At 39.4% G+C, this 21,107-nt stretch overlaps 1 protein-coding gene across 3 annotated transcripts in view; it reads right to left on the minus strand.

Moving 5' to 3' along the window:
* The window catches only part of LOC116565015, a 719,225-nt gene that overhangs the window by 556,596 nt on the left and 141,522 nt on the right, over positions 1–21,107 (minus strand). For all 3 annotated transcript variants that reach the window (XR_004275207.1, XM_032298569.1, XM_032298571.1), the window contains exon 2: positions 11,307–11,376. Coding sequence is in view for 2 of the 3 variants with exons in the window: in XM_032298569.1 (XP_032154460.1) it covers positions 11,307–11,376 (70 nt within the window). In the remaining variant the exon portion in view is untranslated. The remainder of the gene's footprint in view (positions 1–11,306; positions 11,377–21,107) is intronic.

A 21,107-nucleotide genomic window follows, 5' to 3' on the forward strand; every position in this document is an offset into this window, starting at 1 on the left:
CTCTTCTCCTGCTCTAATGAACATCTCTCCTTTCCTTCTCTTCTCCTACTCTAATGAACATCTCTCCTTTCCTTCTCTTCTCCTGCTCTAATGAACATCTCTCCTTTCCTTCTCTTCTCCTGCTCTAATGAACATCTCTCCTTTCCTTCTCTTCTCCTGTTCTAATGAACATCTCTCCTTTCCTTCTCTTATCCTGTTCTAATGAACATCTCTCCTTTCCTTCTCTTATCCTGTTCTAATGAACATCTCTCCTTTCCTGTTCTCTACCTGTCCAAATACCACACACCGTCCTCCAGCCCCCTTGCCCTAACCCATGCTGACAAGCATCTTCTCTTACTCACATGGCCATCTGCATCTTAAGTTTCTTAGACACTTAGGTTGTGTTGTCAGTTGTGTGGACCCAACCCTACTTTGACATTGGACTCACAAGTTCTTCACCTCTCATCTCCAAGGACACCCACCGCCATGACCCCGGTCCATTCCTGATATGGCTCTACCTTATACGTCAGCAGAGTTTACACCTGTTCTGAATGTCTGCTGTAATCACAAATGTCTGTCCTTCTCCCCATGACCCTTGACCTTCCAAGTCTGTTTTTTGCTGTCATCATGAGCCCAAATTCCTGGAATCCTCCTGGTTTTGTTTTTAGTACATCAGCCTCCTTCTGTCTTCCTTTGCCTTCCTGCCAAGTCTGGGCCCCCTGAATGGTCATTCAGTGAAGCATTAGCCACACACGTAGAATCTTCCAACCATGCATCCTCTGCCATGCCTCCCATGTCAAGTTCCAGACCACTGTGGTCCTTCCATGGTTTCTAGGCCCGTGCTGCCAAGTGTGGCAAACTCAGTAACTTTGAGACCTAGAGAGTCTGCATTTTTCAAGGAATCATGTACAATCACTCTTTACTTACAGTTCTGTCTTTAAGCAATAGTCTTAGAGTAGATTTTTAAAAATCATGCAACTGCCATTTTTAAATGCAGATTTCTGGGCCCTGCCCTCAGTTATTCCGATTGGATCCTTCTAGAGTGAAACCCAGGAATGTGTAATTTAATAAACACCTAAAGCAGGGCTGGGCAAACTGCTGCCTGTAGGCCAAAGCTGGCTCACTGTCTGTTTTTGTGCTGTCTTTTAGCTAGAAATGGTTTTACATTTTAAGTGCTTGGAAAAAATCAAAAGAAGAAAATTTCATATAAATGTCCAAATGTTCTAACATTAGTAACTTTTCAACATCAATGAAGTTTTATTGGAATACAGCCTCACTGATTAATCTACCTTTTACCTTGCAGCTGCTTTTATGCTACAGCAGCTAACTGAGTAGCTGCGATGTAGACCATATGTTCCAAAAAGTCTAAATACCTGTGTTTACTGCCTGGCACTTCTCAGAAAGTGTGCTGATCCCTGATGTGAAAGACCCCGCGGCAGTACCAGAGAACTTATTTTGAGAAATCCTTGTAAAACAAGGTTCACAGAAAGTCCATGTACCTCAGCTTGCTTTCCTTCTCTCTTAATGATGCCCAAACTCCCCGCATTTGCTGACTGTCTTCTTCTCTCCTCAGCCTCGTCTCTCTACCTGGATTTCCTCACTCTCAGCAAATATCTCACCTTTTGCTTCACAAAGAACATACAACCTGTTCAGTAAGAGCTTCTTCAAATTACTTCCCTCATTTCCTTTACTCCTGTGTGAAACCAAAATTATTCATAAAATCGAAAGGCCTAGTGGTATCTGTAGTCTCTGACAGACTTATGTTCAAATCCACACTCTGCAGTTCCTTGGCTGTGATTCTAAGCAAGGCCTCACCTCTGGCTTTATCAGGTTTAAAATGTAGCTGACAACACCCAGCTCAGAGTCGCTGTGCAGGGAGGTGAAACAGCATGAGTCTGGCACAGAGTAGCCACTTGATAAATGCCTTCTTCATCTCCTCTGACTCCAACATACTAATAGGTCAAGCTTACTGAAAACCTGTTACATGTCAGATACGTTATATCCATGACCTCATTAAATTCTGACAGAAACACTGAGATAGAAGCTAAATCATACTGTCTCCCCAACTTTGCTTCCTTCATTTTCTACCTTTTCCTTTCAAGTGTCACCTCCAATGACGATTTTCCTCTTCACAGACAGCTGTTCATTCGAACATGCTCAGGTCTGCTCTCAACCTTGCCACAACCTGCTATTAAGGTCTTCTGTCACCTTCTCTGCAACAACAAAAAAGAAATCCCACTCATGCCTTCACTCCTTGCAATCCCGTGTCTGTTGTTTTAATCCATCTACTAAAATGCCTGCCCCCATTTGAGAACAAATGGTTCCCAAGATTATCAACAATTGTTAGCTGCCACAAGCAATGGCATTTTCTTGGTCTTCGTTCTGCTTTGGAGCAAACAGTCTAACAACCACTGAAGATGAAACAACCATGAAAACAAAACCCTCCTTAACTGCCTTAACAGCTAACTCTGATGGTTTCCGTGGCCTTTCTAACCACTTCCCGTCAGTCAGGTCCTCTGACCTTTCATCCGCTTTCTCACCCCTTTCTCCTGTGCTTTACACTCCTCTTCCCCCGCCACTGTTTTACCTTCTAGGACCCTGGCAACTACCTAACTTATGCAAATCTAAAAAAGCTGTATCTAGGCCTAACATTTCTTTAATTTTTTTATCATTCTTTTTCCAATCATGGACCAAATATCTATCCATGTTTCAAACTTAATCCAGGAGAAACCAAAGCTCCCTTAAAATTAAGTATTTGTGCTGATTTCCCTGTTTTGCCAAGTGATACCATGATTCACTGAGACTTAAAATCACAGGATCTTTTTTTTATCTTATTCTTTCTTACTTTGCCCTCAGCAGCTGCCACATATTTCCCTTTAAAATATTTTCCTCTTTCCTTGTCCTCAGTCCCTCACTTCCTAATCAATATTCAGTCTATAACAGTTAGAATTTTGCTCCCCATTTATTCAATGAAGAATCCCTCAATCCCTCACTTCTTAATCAATATTCAATCTATAACAGTTATAATTTTGCCCCCAATTTCTTGAATGAAACTGCTCCTGCTAACATCCTCCATGTTGCAAAGGCCAACAGACTCATTTCAAGTCTCCTTTTACCAAATCCCTTCAGTAATATTTGAAACTGTTTCTCCCTCTCTCTTCTGGAAAGGCTACTCTTTTGGGTTCCTGTTCCCTCCATACACATGCCTCCTATGTAATCTCTTATCATTGGGTATTTCCTTCTCTTTTCTTTTACAGAACTGAACACACACTTGGCTGGGAGCTCCTTGAGATTAGAGCCCTGTGTCTGCCTTACATGTAGTAAGCACTAAGTAAGTATCTGTTGGATTAATGAATGAATTAATTCTCTTTCATCCTGTCCTTACTATGACTACCATGATCAAGTCTCTGGTTTCTTCTCACCAAGTCTATTTTACAAGTTTCCTAGCCAGGTTCCCACTTCTGTGTGCTCCAGACATCTCCAGGTATGGCTGCCAAGTTCATTTTCTTAATGCAGACTTCTGTACCATGTCCATTCCTTGTTCAAAAACTTTCAGATTGCTCATAGAATTAAACCAAGCCTATACATCTGTAATTCGAAGCCACTTCAGTAAAAACTCCAATGTTTCCTACGTGATCTTTAAGACTGTTGTATAACAACCCAACATCCAACATGATACCCAGGCCCTCCACATCCTTTGTACTTTCATTCTCCACCTCCTACTATTGGAATTTTTTCTTTAAGGTCCACTTTCTCCAAAATATCTTCCCTAATCCAACATGAATAAATAACCATCAGTATTTTAATCCATATAGCACTGTTCATGCCACTTGGATGAACCCTATTATTTCCAGCCTATTATATCAGTGATTGGCCTTATTGAGTGACCTAGTTTGCAAACTCTGTGAGAGCCAGAACTATGCATTTCTCATCTCACATTTCACTTCATAATGTGTTTTCAACAAACACTCAGTGAATTAGTAGTTGTTCTGTGAAAGTTAAAATGCCCTGTTTTCCTGCTGCCTCAATGCCCACAGTCTATGAGGCCCCTGGCCAGGCAGCTAGGTGAGGTGCACAGTGTGATGAGGCTGGCCCCCGCCCCCAGTTCCACCTATTGCCTTTCCCTGATTTTGACCCAGTGACATTCAAATGCACCAATGAAATCCCCTCCTGCCTTTTGCTTGCGTACTCCATGCTGACCCCCCATCAAGGCACTTGCTCTCTTGGTCTCTCTGATCCTTGCTTGCTTGGTTGAGCTGGCTCCCTTGGTGCTCCTTCCTCCCTCCCCCATCCTCCCGCCACAAGACCCTGTCTCTCTAGGACCTCTGAATACAATAAACTTCATTCTCCTTCACCTCCCCTGTGTGCCCTCTCACGGCCACACCTGACTGACCATCTCATGAAAGAACACAAAACAGTAGTGACTTCACTGTGTCGCATGTGTTGAAATACTTTCCTTTCAATTATCTCCCATCTTAAACCCTCTGCCTTGATTCCTGTGTTCCACTTCGGCTTTGACCCTGCCCCTTTCTTCCCCTTCCTGGCACAGCTGCCTGAAAGGGCTGTCCATGGATGCAGGCTCCGCCGCTGACCTCCACTCTCTTCTTAGCCCGCTTCAAACTGGCCGGCGTGTTGTTCCTCTACCCAGACTGCTTTTGCTGAAATCAATCACGGTCTCTTTGTGCCAAACACAACAAAGGGCCTTTATTGGTCCCTGACTTGCTTGACATTTCTGTTGAAAGATGGTTCTAAATTTGTCTTGAGTCCAGAACTCATCTGAGCCCACACGTACATGTCCAGTTCTCTACATGTAAATGGAAGACACCCTCATCTGGGTATCATACAAAGTAGAGTGCTCCACAAATATCTACTGACTAAAGAATACTCCTCAAGTCTCTTCTTCATCTGATCTAGACCAGTTTTTCTCATCTGATTTTAACCCATACCCTATTTTTAATAAACATGTAAAGTCTCATGCTTCCCCCAGCACCAACCGCATTCTGAAAGAGGTGCCCACACTTTATCCAGAGGCTTTTGCAGGCTGAGAATGACTTACCCTCTGCATATCCCCATCAGGATCTGACCAAGATGATTCTGTGGGACATTAATTTGTGATGTTCAAATCATTGAAACAATGGTATTTTTGCATTTTTCAAATATGAAATTATAGTATTATACTAGATATGCTCACAGACCTTTAGAAACAACAAACAGAAACCTGGTGACCTGACACGCTCTCCATAAGGGTCACCCTTGCCTTTTGCTCTCACCCTCCCAACTGGCAATCCCACTGCTAGAAGCAGAAAGAAGCTCTAAAACTGTGTGACTTTATGTTATAAAGCTTTTAAAGATTTTTGATCCTCTAGGTGTAGAGCAGGCACTAAATAAGTACTTGGAGAAAATTAGAGAAAGGACTCAAAACACAAGTGAACTGTTCTAAAATTCATCTTATGTCTGGAATTTTCCCTCTCTGTCCTCATTCTTTGCTCTACTCTCTCTTCTAAATTAAAAAAAAAAAAATAGAAGATTTCTTTTTATTATTATTTTAGAAGGGAGGGTAGAGGATTGAAGGACAGAAAGGGGAAAATTCCTTTTTAAATTTTTTTTTCTACTTTCACTGCATTGATGATAGATTATGCTGTCCCTGTAGGCAGCTGGACTTTTTTTTTTTTTTTTTTTTTTTTGAGGCCAGAAAAGTAGCTTGTCTAGTTTCAAATTTTCTGTGAGGAAATACAAATGACTTTCTCTTTGGCCATGCCTAGTAGCCCTGTATTTTTTTTTTTAATCCAAGTTGTTTCAGAGGAGTCATCCAAGCAAGCTTGACAGGAAAGGGTTCTGCTGTATGCTTAAGGAGCCTTATTTCCAGAGCTGACTTCCCAGCAGATGAAAGAAATACTGAATTCCTGCATGACCTGTGGCCAAATTTCAAACTTTCTGCACAGCAAAGCTGGAGAAGCACAACTTTTCTTGTGCTCATGTCTTCATTTCACTGTGTCCTGCTGGCTTCTACCTTTGAACTATTAAGATACTAAATGGTTCACTGGGTGCAGTACTTTGCCCTTCAGTTTATAAAGGAAATTAGAAATAGCTATGTTTTTTTTTTCATAGCACACTTTTGTCACTGTGTCCATGTCTTTTCACCCCTAATGATCTAGCATCTATCTGTTAAGAGAGCTTGCCCTTCTGAACAAAAGAAAGTCTGTATTATTAAATCTGTTATTGCAACTGTAGGCAATTTTGGGTGTAGGCAATGTAGGTAATTTTGGATGGCTAGCAGATTTGACATCCTCTCCTAAAAGAGTTACACTGGCTGACAATCAAGTTCATGGCTCCGAGCACCATACAACATCAACTGTTTAAGCCAAAAGGCAAAAGTAAAGACCTGAGTAGCTTAAAAGGAAATCTATGCAGAAAATACACCTGAGTGCAGGCAAATGACTCTGAAAGCTTTCTAAACCTGGGGTTTCAAAAGTTTTTATAAAATGTTTCTCAATTTTCACCCCATGCTCCAAACTCAAAATAAATCGTACATGTTGAGCTATTATAGTTGATTCTTCTCTCTTCAAAATTTTTTTAAAAGAGTACCTAGAAGCTGAACTGATAAAAAGCCTACTACCTAATCACATGATTCAATGTACATCAGCACAAATCTAAACCTTTGGGATATTAAACCTGAAGAAGACTTGGTTTCCATTTTTCAGGGTGTCTAGCCTGCCTTTCTCTTTCTAGGCATCAGGATTCTATTATCATTTAAATAAACCTGACATCGTTTGGTTAGTATATAATTATAGGATATAGTTTTCTATATAGTATACAATAAAATTACGGGACACACTAAAAAAGGAGACTCAAATTCATTTCTAGCGTTCTATTACTTGGTAAGTCCCCTTTATTTCTTTTCTCATTCTAAGCTGCATCCCTCCTCCATTGTTAATTTTCTATTCAAAGCTATCCTTTAATTATGCGGTCGTGGCCCCAAATACACTAACATGTTCTAAGTTTTTTTTTTTCCCCCTGTGGCACCTTGGACTCAGTCATCGGGGGTAGCTTAAGACAAAAGAGCAATGAAATTTTCTGTAATGCTTGTTGATAAAGACACTGTCCCCTGAATCCTCCTTGACGTCCCACTGAAGAATATTTTTTCAAAACTAGATGCCTCAAAAGCCAAGAGACTGGTATGTTTTTCCCCAAAGGAAAATGTGCAATGGGATTATTTCAATCACCACATCATCCTCATTTCTACGAAGTAGAGTAAGAACTGTTACAGGGAAGGTTTTTGAGGTGTGCTAAGCATGCCACTGGGTTTAGACGCGCAAGTTTAGTTTTAGGAGCTGGGACAAAACCATATTGCTCCCTATTTGTTTTAATGAGGAGAGAAAAGGGGACCCAGGAATAAAGGAAAGCAGCTAGGGAATCTGGGTGGAGCCTGAGGGAAGAGTCAAAGACAGGAACCTCCAATTTTAGCAAACTAAGAAGACCATTTGCAGACCACAGTGTTTAACAGGAATGTTTAAGTGCTTGATGTGGGATATGCAAAGTTCACCCCTCTACCTCCCACTCAGTAAAGTCTACACTGCCTGCTCACTCTTCTGTGAAAGTGGATTCCATTAGAGAACGTCACTAGGAGCTGACATCCGTGATTCTGGACTGGCCTTGGGCAATGAAGGAGAAGGGTGTGCACGTGCAGGAGACTGCAGGGACAGCTGGCGTCTGCGTCATCCAAAGAAAGTCAAGGCTGTGAGAGTCAGAGAGACCCAGATTAAATCCCACAGAGGCATGTGCTGCCTGTGTAGCCAGTGGCCGGTAACTGAATCCTTCTTATCCTGCATTTTTTCCACCAGAAAATGAAGGTGACAATAGGTGGCTTTGAGGTTCCTGTAAGCGTTAGGGCTAAAATGCATTAAATGCTCACGATATGGAAGTTATCCTTTAGAAGATTTTTTTCCACTTTTGTTTTAGCTGTTAAAAACCTTGAGCCAAGTCTGACTCAAAAAAAATGTTTAAAATATATGGCCTTCATATTTGTGTTGTTCTTTTTCCTCCTGAGTCTCAAACCAATGTATATTCTCTCTATTCTGAATTATCTGGACATTATTTATATCTACCGTATTGCATGACAACATGCATCAACATGCTTGTAAAAGGTGGTGCTACAAAACAGATTTCTTCTGTTTACGATGCTCCCCGTTTCCCCATTCTGAATGTCAAGACATGATGGAGTTGGCACATTTTCCTCCATTTTGGATGTGCTGCTGCCATGCTGAGAGTTGCCTAACAAATGAAGTGACCCGGGCACTGATCAATACTGGCCTCATCCCCTTTGTCATCCAAAGCTGGCTCCCACCTCACGTTAATAGTGGCATCAGTGTCTGTTGGTCTTGTCTTCTTTGTCATTATGTCATCACCAGCTAAGCTGACTAGACCGACCATCATATTCATGCCAAAAAGTGCATCCCAGTAGTCTGCCCAGCCCGTAGAAGGCAAGACAAGAAACAAGCAAGGGACACATCACATCCTCTTTTGATACCTGAGGGAAGCAAAGTCCAAAGATGCTGGTGACGAGTCCAGAGGCATCAATATAAAGCTGGAGTGAAAACCAGGCCAACCACTTTCCTGCACCCTGTACACTAGAGAATGCAGACTGATTAGTCAAGCAATCTATTATTGCTTGCTGGTACCTCAAAGCATGGGCATATTTACTCTATCCTGTCTAAGACAACAAAAGAACACCTTTTAGGTAATCGCTTCTACTGGCGGAGCTTAAGCATGGACCAGGACGTCCACCCAGAGAGGAGTGGTGCTTCATGAGCCTCCTCTCCACATTTGGGTTCTATTAGGAGGCCCTGAAAGCACTGAAACCTCAATAGCATCACTGTAATGGAAAAGTATCTCCAAGTTTCCGACATGAAGCTTAATGAAGTTTTAATTTTACTAGAAGAAAAACAAAACTTTAAAGTCAATCTCAGATGCTTCAGAGTCTTTACCAATATGTCACTCACTTCCTTTCCACTGCTAAGTTTTAAAGATACTCCGTACTTCGTGGTATCTCTGTGGATCATCTTTGTGGATCTAGATTTCTAAACTTTCCAGGAGTGATTTTTTGTTTATTTGTTTTTACTTTTGTATTGTCTTAGCAAAGAGTAAAGTGTGTAATATATCAGTTGTTATACTTGAGAATATGAAGCCTGCAAGAAAAATATGTGAGGTTTCCTTTGTCCCAATGGCTAAGTGAAAATCATTAGCTCTCCAGTTTCCCAAAAGGTAGCTGCTTATAGAATAATATTTGTACCTATGCTGAGAGAAAGAGGATTGCTCTTCTCTCAGCATAGGTACAAACATTATTCTTGTTAATAGATTGCTACACTAACAAGAGTTTCAGAACAGCTAATCATTGACAAGTGGAGCAGGCAGGAACCTTAGCTCATTTCAGGGCCCAACTACCTGTTTCTTAATGCTGTCTTCGCAGAGATCCTTTACAACTGCAGCAAGACAAAGTACCTCTAGCTTTTACCGAAAGTGCTTAGAAACATAGAAGAGAAATTTTGCAAAAGGCTTACAAGATTGACTAGACATGAAACTAGCAAGCAAAAGACAAAGTATTATTTCCCAAGTACTGGTTTGTATTAACAACAAAACAACAACACTCCTAAAAAGAAAGAAAAAAAGCAACAACCTTAATTTAGCAACAATCTTAACTTATATAAAGGAATTGAGTCAATAGCCTGAGAAAAAATTCTGCATAATGTGGATAATTAATTACATCCCCTAGACAAACCCTCTTTTATATCACACTTCTCTGTCAGTCTATGACCACAGGCAATAACTACAGTGACACTGGACGCTGTGCAGGTCATCTGCAGCATCACATCCAAGGAGACAACACAACCACCCAGCTCGCTATTGCAGGAAGAACCACAATTTCATCCATCAAGAAGTGCACCAGTTTTGTTCTTTTTCCTGTCTCCTATCCCCTCAGGTTTAAATAATCTCTTTTGTTACCATTGTTATAAATTATCAGTAACAAAAGCTTTGCAACTTCAACACCAATACAAACCAACATCCCACTGCCAGCGTCTTGGCAGGCTGCCATGCGTGCTATTTTAAAGTTAGGCGTTAGGAGGCAGCAAATGGCTCAGAAACACAGGCAAAGATAAATGTAGGAAGTTGGAAAAGAGACCAAAAGCTTGGAAAACAGACTTCATCTTAAATACAAACTTCCAGGAATTTATATTTGATGTGTGGAATAGTTAGAAGGGAAAGCGTTTGGCCCTCGAAGAGACCTTTGTGAAATAATCTGAATCCTGTTCCCCAATTCAGCATCTCTATAAATGCTGACTGTTATCTTAAGGGTTAAACAACATAGGACTTGGTTTTAATTAATCTTGTTTTTTTCTTGGCTCCAGAAACAAGATCTCATGTTTGCCTACATGAAATTCTCTGGATCTGCTTGCTTTAGCAGTGCCAGCCCTAATGCAAATACTGTTCAGGCTATTTCAGTGATATCAGAACTGATTCTCCCCCACATTGCTTAATTCTAAGGCATTTATATATTTAAAACATGCACTGTAGTTACTCAGAAATGCAAATGCTGCATTTATGTTTTAAAAAATACTTGTGGCATGTACTCTAATCCAAAGGATCATGTCTTCAGATAGCATACGTCTGTCTTATTTTTAGGAAGCTAAAAATGAACTTTTCACTTTCCCAAATGAGAAAATATCTCTAATCAAAGCTTTTTTATTTTAATTATAATGCTTGATTAAATTATAAGAAATGTCACTTAAACTGCATTAAAAATGGATTGGTTTATAATGTCAGAACAACTCTTGCCTCTCTCTGGATATTCATTTTGAAGAAATAAGCTCACATAATTTATATGAGAATTTCATTTCAAGCATAAATAGAAAGGTCCTTAGGAAACATTATTATTATGAATTAAAACTATCAGTGTGTGAGGAAGATTGTGTGGTGTATAAAACAAGAAAACTTAGCATTTCCAAAGACAGTCCCCTGCAATTTTTGCATTGTTTCTTAAACTGTTGTACTAACAATGCACACATTATATGGCACAAATACTTAGTAATTACAGAATATACCGGGTAAATTTAGCAGTGGTGAATAATACATTCATTATCACAATAGTAACTGTGTGAGATAAAGAGTTAAATCAAACCAAAGGTAATTCACACCAAATAATGCAAAGGTTGCACAAAACCCATTTTCCTTCAAGGCATGCATCATGATTTCAAACTCCTCCAGTAATCAAATTTCAGCTCTGTTACAATTAACTAGTAACAGTAATTGAAAAAAAATCACACATTACTTACTGTTTTTCATATGTGTATGCCATCCTTCCAAATTCAAAGGGGTGAAGAAGAATCACAACCATGAGGAAATCTAGCAGGCAAAAGGAGGGAAAATAGGAAGTATTAGTTGTCTAAAAATTGGCATCTTCAGGTTTTCTTGAGCTACTTCCCGCAAGATCCCAAAGCAAAGAAGAAAAAGAAAAAGTTGGAGAAAAACATCACACACATCACAAGCCGACTTTCTCCACAAACCCATGCCGCTCCAAACTTTAAAGGCTCAAATTGTTGAGCATCCTGACTGAGCAAATATCCGACTTCGGTATCACTGGTTACGTACGCATTTTCAATAAGATGAATGCATCTCCAAAATTAGGGTGACTAATGTATGATGCAGATATCCCCCGTTTCTTTCCCCTTCTCCTTTTTTCATTCACATTTTTCTTCCTACAAAATGCACATAGGTCTGTTCTTCCTTGTACCCCGAGTCAGGCCTGGCTTTGAAATGCATTTCAATCTCTCAACACAGACTGCTTTCATTGCGTTTAGAGTCCCACTAAGGCCCAGCTTTAAAAGCTACTGATTCTTTTTTTCTTTAGCCTTCCTCACAAAGGAAGGGTATTTTGTAAATTACCAGCTCGTTCAGATCAACAAAAGGTACTTTCATAGAAAGCCCCATTTGATTTTGCTCAAATTTGATTACTAGGATGGAGAAAAGGAAAGGAAGTCAAAAAGAAAAACCCCAGATGGCTTTTTCATTCATCTCAGTGAATGAGCTTTATCTGTGCCTTTTGAAACTGTAGCAGTGGAAAAGCATTTCTGTTGGCTTAAAAAACTTGACAAAAATTATTGGTTTGCCATTTCTCATGTAACAGCCATTGGGAACTGGATGAAAAGACTTTTTCATGGGATCGCCTGCTTGGATCAAAATAATGGAGATTAGGTATTTCATTATAAATTACAGTGGGAGATAGAGCAGGCTGTCATATTAATAGCAACCTGCTCATGGCCTTCAATGGTAGCTATTCTCCTAGACAAAGGACCAAGGGGGTTGTCTATTGAACTTGTACTTTAGGCCTGATCAATTTTCTATCATCAAGGCAAAAGGTGAGATGACTAACAAAGGAATTCACACATGAGTGACCTCATAAGCCTACAGATAAAACAGCTTAAAGAAGCAAAATACATCCTGAAATTATGGATGATAAACTACATAAAGAAGAGAGTATGAGAATGAGAGAGGAAGGAGCAATGGTCTGTAATTCTCCTCCCTCTTCTTGGCCAAATGGACACATTAAAAGCTACTTGTTTTCAGCTGCAGATAATTGCAACATTTGGTTTGCAGTGGTCTGCTATAAATCCTTCAGCCTACTTTTTTTTCCTCAGCACAGTTCCAGTCATTTCATTCGCTACTAACAACAGTATTGTGTTCAAGACAAAGCTTCTACCAACAGTCGCGCTTAAAAATAAAAATAAAAGGAATCATAAGCAACACAGGCTCACGGATAGTTCACAGTAAGTGTGCATTGGTTATTTGCTCCAGGTTACCAGCCTCTTGCCTGATTTAACATACTTCTTAGAATGTAAAGCAATTCAAAATCCAAGCAGTACCTGCACAGACACAGAACCTTAATGAAGCACAGTGAAATGTATGATTCAATAAAGATTCTTTCGGAAAACAGTGATGACAAAGTCCTAATACAAAGTGCCAGTGAAGGATGAGCGATTAATTTTCATACAATCACAAGGAATATTTTCTATTCCTCATTGAAGTTGTCTGAATAACTGTAGAAATTACCAAAATCCTTTTCCCTGTGATATTTCCATGGAATTTTTTTTCAACTTTTCTATTAAAAATCCTGGGGGATTTATGCCTTATAATGTCAGTGTTCACTGGGAGTAGTAAAGAAATTATCTTCAAAAGATAAAAAACCAGGGTTACCAAAAGTTGCTAGTACCTAGAAATGCAGATGCAGTGTAACATTTTATGTACATTCTATAACGCTAATGCAAGGGAAAAAAATAAATAGTATTTTTACAATACTGTTTTTTAAGCCAAAGAGTAGTATAAGTTCATTAATATGAAATTACTTCCAACTGCCTAAAAGCTTGAGAAAATACCATAAATAGCACCCACGATGGCAGTTGTCAAAACAAGGCTACATTTTGAAAGCCACCCTCCACAGGTGTAATGACCTTCAGATGACACAATCAGGCTTAGTATACCCTCATGGTAGCAATTTCTCACATCTAGTGATGATGAGATAAGGAAGCTCATTTACGTATGGACCAATAAAACAAGGATGTGGTACTATCTGAAGCACATATACAAATGACTCCACATTTGTATAAAGTTGGATTTTCTATGTTCTTAAGGGAGCCATGGAACCTTGGACTATCTTAACCATTCAGGGAGATCCTAAATTCAGGGTTATGAAAGAGGAATTAAATAACAGTGGTGGGAGTCAGTAGACAGGCAGGCTCTTCCCACTACTGCTGTGAACATGGACTGGTAGGAACATTCTGGAGGGCAACTGGACAACATTCCTTTAAGTCTGAAAGTTTTCACAGCTCTTGACCTAGATATTTCACCTCTAGGAATCTTCCCAGTAGAAACTATCAGAAATGCAGATAAAGATTTTTTCCTCCCAAGAAGATACTTATCATACCGTGAGTCAGGTAGGATAGTGGTTAAGATTACAAATTGGAGAGCCAGAATAGCTGAATAACAATTACAACTTGACCAACTTCCAATCACAAAGTGTCTTTAGTTATTAACCTCTCTATGCCTCAGTCTTCCTGTCTGCAAAATGGGGATCTCAAAAGTGGTATGACAATTAAATGAAGAGTGAATATACGTAAAGCATTAAACCACCAACTAGTCCATAGTAAGTACTGAATAATTATTAGATATTGCTATTATTATAAACACTCTAAACCTAGATAATTATTAACTGAATCATGATAAACAAATATAATAAAATTTAATATGTCCATTAAAGATCGTGCCTTCAAATTATTCTTAATGACACAGAGAAATAGTCATACTAGTTTAAAAAAACAGGACATAAAACCATATATTATGCCATCTCAAATATGTGTATATGTGTGTGTGTGTGTGTGTGTGTGTGTGTTTAAAACGGCAATAGTATTTCTTTTTGGATAAAGTGCTTTCAAATGGTTTTTATTTTCCTGTTGTAGTTTTTAATTTTCATAAAACATTTTAAAGTATTTTTAAACTCTTATTTTTACAACAGTTTACGAAGAAGGAGTTGCAGTAGGTGCACCATTTCCTAACACTGTGCGCTGTTTGTTTTCCCCATATAGCACTGTAGGCTACACACACAGTGTTATCAGATAGAGGTAGGCCAGGTTACAGGGAAAGTCAGAATCTATGCCAAAATTCACTTTGGTGCTCAGCACTAAGATCTGGAAATTAGCTGTACTTCCAGAACTGAGAAGTAAGCTTAAACTCTAAAATTTAAAGAAGGAAAATCCAAATATATTGGATTCATAAAATTTCCTGACCTAAGAAGCTGTCAGCATATGGGTTACTAAAGGCATTTTAGCAATGAAGAATCCAGAAAAATGACTCAGGAATGAACCTGGAAAGACACATACATACCAACATGTATAGGTTAGAAAAATCAGTGCAACCAAGAGTTAGCTTTTTGAAAAGACAGGTGTAAAAATCAACAAATACAGGCTGCGTGCCACAGCAACGGCTTCAGTCCAATCAGTTAGAGGCAACATACAAAACGGACAAGTCATAAGAAATTTCAATAACAGGGTCCAAATAGTGACCTAATCAATTGCAGGAGTGCCTAAATAGAGAGACTAGGTTGCATCTAATAAAGGGACTCTCTACGTGAACTATTTTAAAAGGGGGTAGTAAGAAAGCACTGGCTGCATGTTCTTCCTTCCTCCCGACACAGGAGCTGGAACCTGGGGGCAGGAAGGGAGGTCCATGGGAGAGCAGACCCCACCCCTACTGGTTCCTCTGTCAAACCCAAGTCAGGGGGTGGCGGCAGAGTGGGGAGGAGGAGAGCCTAGAGTGTTCAATTAGGCTGCTCTAGTGTCTAGTAACTAAGTGACTGGAAAGTTATGGAATCTTCCAAGGTTATTATTAACAGTCAGGAATGCGACAGGGCATGGTTAAAAGTGGAGAAAAGAGAACTCAATTTGGATTACTCAGTACAAGAATTACATGTGTATTATGTCTGCTGAAAGAAAACGTATCAAAGCTAGACTTTTCAAGAAACTTCAATTCATAAAAAGCAAAGGTCAAGAACGTGAAAGTACCATATGATTCAGCAATTGCACTTCTGTGTATGTACCCAAAAGAACTGAAAGCAGGGATTCAAACAGGTAAGTACCTGTACATCACTGTTCATAACAGCACTCTTCACAATAGCTAAAAGGTAGGAGCAGCCCAAACGTTCACCAGTGGTATACATATAGAAGGGAATATACACATTAAAAAGTAAGGAAATTCGGACACAGCCTACAACATGCATGAACCTTGAAGATATTATTTTAATGGAATGAGCCAGCCACAAAAGGACAAATATGGTATGAGTCCACTTCTATAAGGCCCCTAGAGCCATCAGATATATAAAGACAGAAAGTAGAAGGGTGGTTTCTGGGGACTGGGGTCGGGGGAGTGAAGAGGCAGTGTTTTATGGGTACGGAGTTTCATTTAGGAAAGACGAAAAAGTTCTGCAGACGGATGGTAGTGACGGTGGCACAACAACGTGAACGTGTTTAATGCCGTAAGTTGTACATGTAAAAATGGCTAAAATGGTAAATTTTATGTTTTATATGTTTTACCACAATTCCAAAAAGGAGTATGAACATCTTGTTTCCTTAACTCTTCAATTATATTATTTTGTTATCATCCAGTATAACCTGGAAAAAAGAATTAAAGAAAAGGAAAAAAGGGAGAGGAGAAAAAATGGGAGGGGAGGGAAAGGGAGAGGATGAATAGATCAGTGATGGGGAGAGGTAGGAAGGGAGGGAAAAACAGGAGGAGCTGCTATGTGCAGTCAGCTGTGAAGTGTGTACACTTCACCCAGATACAGAGGGGCAAATAGGGGTAAAACCCAGTCAGGAGTTATGCTGACCAAGTTCCATGCCCTGGGGCTGGACTTCAGCTGGTGAGAGGAAGGGATGCCATTCTGTAATCCGTCTGTCCAGAGGGGACATCTTTAATTAATTTGCAGAATGGCACTGTATGTGTCAGCAGGCCTTAGAAGAGAGACAGATTGGTATGTGGACAGATTCGGTGGCTCACGCCTGTAATTCCTGCACTTTGGGAGGCCGAGGTGGGCAGATCACGAGATCAGGAGTTGGAGACCAGACTGGTCAACATGCTGAAACCCCATCTCTACTAAAAATACAGAAAAAAAAAAATTAGCCAGGCATGGTGGCAGACGCCTGTAATCCCAGGTACTTAGGAAGCTGAGGCAGGAGAATCACTTGAACCCAGGAGATGGAGGTTGCAGTGAGCCAAGACCGTACCACTGCACTCCAGCCCAGGTAACAGAGTGAGACTCTGTCTCAAGAAAAAAAAAAAAAAAAGAATGAACATTGATGAGATTAAGGTTAAGAATGATAGAGTTTATTATATACTTTTTGTAACTGGATTAGCCACCAATTCTCTGGGCAGTCTTCTTCCTTGGAATTTTAATGGACACTTCAAGCTCATTATCATCTGTCATGAACACAACCAGCATTATATTCACACACACGCACACACACTCTCTTATTGAAGCATATTAGGGACTAGCACCATCCTAGGCGATATATAATTAGACTAGTGAGAAGATGGGCTTCTCTAAATGAGATAAGATAAATTGAGTCAAAGTCTAAAACATGTGCTCTCCACTTTCTAAAGCTACAAGAAACCCCATTCTTACAACCTCTCTCTGTGGATGACACTTAAAAGTTTACATTTCCAACCCTGACATTCCACCCAAACTAATGCCATATTTCAGGTGAGCTATAGAACATTTATATTAAGTTATGACACTGAATCCCCAAACCAACATATTCAAAAGAATCTCTATTTGTCCCTGCCTCATTAAAATAAGAAACCTAGTTCCTTCTCCTTCTCCTAACTTCTCTAATTCTGTTCATGTGTTGCCCTAAGTGTCCAGACCCCAAATCTTAACAAGATTTTTGAATCCCTTCTTTCCTCTGTGTCTCATAGCCAATCAACATTGGTCAATTTTCCCCTTAATGTAATATTCCTACATTCAAGCCCTTTCCTAAATTACATGCAGTCCTCATCACTCTAAAAAAAAAAAACAGGTAACAGTTTTTCCAAGTTCTTTAATTGACAATCTTGTCTTCTCTATGACCTCACTCAGAAAGAGGAGAAATTCTCCGACTTGCTTTACTCGCTGTCTGTCCATTCCCTAATTCATCCTTTTTGAAACTCTCTATCCATGGCTTCTTGGACTCTAACCACCTCCCTGATTCTATAATCCCTTCAATTTCATGCTCCTAGCTTCTCCAACTTCAATGAGGGACCTGCCCTCATTCTCACAAGACTTTTCTTTTGACCCTTTCTCTCTACTCATTCTATGGCCTCCTCTCCCTCATTAAGCTCACCTATGATGTATGTGTTAAAGATTCCTAAACTTACTCTCCAGAAACAGTCCCAAAGTAGTTCAAGTCCAGGTACAGGATGTTAAAACTAACCTCACCGTCTAAACATCTGACTCATCGCTCAAGGGCTAGCTAAATGACCCATCTTCTTACAGTGTGTCAAGATCAAAGTTTTATTTCAAGAGAAGAAACTAGGAAATATCAGAATACAATGTCTGTACTAGGCGAAAGTGTTTTTCATAAAAATTTAGTTTCACTTGTATGTGTGTGTGTATGCATATTGGTCATGATCTAAAATGCATTTCTGAGGGAAGGTAACAATCAGAAAAAGCTTGAGGCACTTGTCTTCTCTAAGTTCAGAGATCACATTAGAAGGGCTTCAGAGCTTTGCCATGGCATTCATACCTCTATTGTAAAATGAATTGGATTTCACGAAAGTAAATTTTTGTATGTCTGTTTCCCCCCATCAGACCACAGGATCCTTCATTAAGGGTATAACTTCTTCACCTTTGAAAATGAACTCAGCGCAATGAATTTATGTTGAATGAAAGAATAAATGAGGCACTTTGGGAGGCCGAGGCGGCAGATCACCTGAAGTCAGGAGTTCGAGACCAACTTGGCCAATATGGTGAAATCCTGTCTCTACTAAAATACAAAAATTAACTGGGCATGGTGGTGGATGCCTGTAATCCCAGCTACTCTGGAGGCTGAGGCAAGAGAATCACTTGAACCCAGAAGGCAGAGATTGCAGTGAGCCGAGATCGCACCATTGCACTCCAGCCTGGGCTACAAGAGTGAAACTCTGTCTCAAAAAAAAAAAAAAAAAAGAAGAAGAAGAAATGATAGCATTAATAAAATATGTTCCGAAAAAGACAAACAGCTCCTGGTGTTGAGGCAGGAGTAAAAAAGGGCAGAATCACACTTTTGACAGATGATCCAGGTTCTAGGAAACAGCTGTGAGCTTCAAAGCCAGATTGACTTCAATGATGATTTCCCATTTTGGCCCTAATGACTGTGTCACCTTTGACAACTTTCCTGACCTCACATAGCATTCACGTTTTCCTCTGAAAAGGAGGGATATTCTATTTCACTTTCTGTGTGGTAAGATAGGTGAGGTAACATCGCATAAAGCGCTTAACATATTCTTTGTAGCATAGTAAGTATGCTATAATACTTGTGTTAGTAAGATAATTAAATATACTAATATCTATCCCACCTCTGCCATACTGTAGGCACTCAGGGACAGTAGTTATGATTGTAGCTGTTTAGTTTATTGCGATTTTTAATATGACAAAATAACTTATTGAAAACCTAATTACTAATTTTAATTTGGAAATAAAAATGGAACATACTCCCTACAAAGGAGTATCTTGCTTCATTGCCTTTCTCTGTAAAATATATCAGTTTAAACTACTATATATACTTTACTTGTATATTATGTTTCTTATTTGGCATCCGTCTCCTTTGCCAGAATAGAAGCTGTGTAAAGGTAGAAATAATAACAATAATAAATGAATTATTAGCTAAGTCTTTATGACCTTCAAATCAGAACCTGCCTTAGCCAGAGAGGAAGTTAAGAGTCTTTTCTGACGAAAAAGAGAAAAGCTTTCCGGGACTGGCCACCTCCGAGTCAACCCTAAATAGACCCTGGTTTTGAAATCCTAGGCCCATCGATATTTTGTTTCAGACGGGAGAACACAAAGGTTGCAGAGTTCCCTCACTGAGGAGAAGAAGTAGCCTCATTCTCATAATAGTCACAAACATTGTTTCATAGTTTATCTAGATGTCTGTCAAAAACTGTGAATGGCCCGCTTGCAAGATAATGAGTAAGATTGCCAGTTTCATGGATGGATGTTAAATCACAAATGCTTACTAAGGATAATAACACAGAACACTAAGGAAGATCACACATGCTTTGCAGTCTGTTCATGCTTCAGTTCTTAAGCAAATGTATTTCACATTGTATACCTTGAACATATTTCAATATTGACTGAGATGTTATAAAAATATAAAGCTTTACTACTGATACTCCATTAATAACAAACAGGACTAACTTGAACATAAGATAACATTTGTTTTATCTATTTTTAAAAGGGTCTTACCAAGGAAATAATGTAAATACAACTGATATGGATGTGTTTAATCTATAAGATGGATGATACAAATTTTAACCATTTTAGCAACAGAAATTACAAATACTTGCTATGCTAACTAAAGCCATTTTATCAACCATGAAAGTGAATCCTGGCTGGGTGCAGTGGCTCACATGTGTAATCCCAGCACTTTGGGAGGCTGAGATGGGCAGATCACCTGAGGTCAGGAGATCGAAACCAGCCTGGTCAACATGGAAAAATCCTGTCTCCACTAAAAATATAAAAATTAGCTGGGCGCAGTGGTGGGCACCTGTAATCCCAGCTACTCAGGAGGCTGAGGCAGGAGAATCACTTGAACCCAGGAGATGGAGGCTGCAGTGAGTCAAGATCATGCCATTGCACTCCAGCCTGGGCGACAGTGTGAGACTCCAACTCAGAAGAAAAAAAAAAAAAAGAAAGTAAATCCTATGGGATTTCTACTTGACAGTATTTCTTAATCTAGTCTGATACGCCCTTGAACTTCAAAGTAATAAAACTTATTTTCTTGTAAACGTTACATAACTCAAACCTTTTAAGTCAATTATACAATCAGTCTGAATTAGCAAAGTTTAACTGTCCTAATCAAAATTTAAAACACTTTTATTTACACATAGCTATTAATGGTACTAATCAAGGCAGAGTTATTTAAGCAATGAAACAACTTTGCTATTACAGCCAAAGCAAATTGATTTGGAAACACAGATAGCTATATATTATAGCTGCATATGACCTATGTGCATAGGGCCTAGGTAAAAACTGTTAACAAGAGTCATGACTCATGTTATGAATTACAACAATTGTTTTTTTATTACTTTAAAATGTTGACATAATTATCGATCCCTCCCTTGTCCTCAGACTTTAGATCCAATTCATCAACAGATCTCCCAAATACATAGCTAATCTGTCTATTTCTCTTGTATGCTTCTGGGGCCTTGTCCGTACATTATTATCCATCTCTGAACTGCTGCAATGGCTAATAACTGACTTACCTCATTACCCTTCTCCCTCTAGCAACGTTATCCTCCCTCTCCAGTCTTCTTAAAGCCATGAGAGTAATCCTTTCAAGAGTGACGCCAGCAAT

Source organism: Sapajus apella, unplaced genomic scaffold (genome assembly GCF_009761245.1).
Source record: "Sapajus apella isolate SASKATOON/1434 unplaced genomic scaffold, GSC_monkey_1.0 scaffold38, whole genome shotgun sequence".
Taxonomy (NCBI): Eukaryota; Metazoa; Chordata; class Mammalia; order Primates; family Cebidae; genus Sapajus; species Sapajus apella.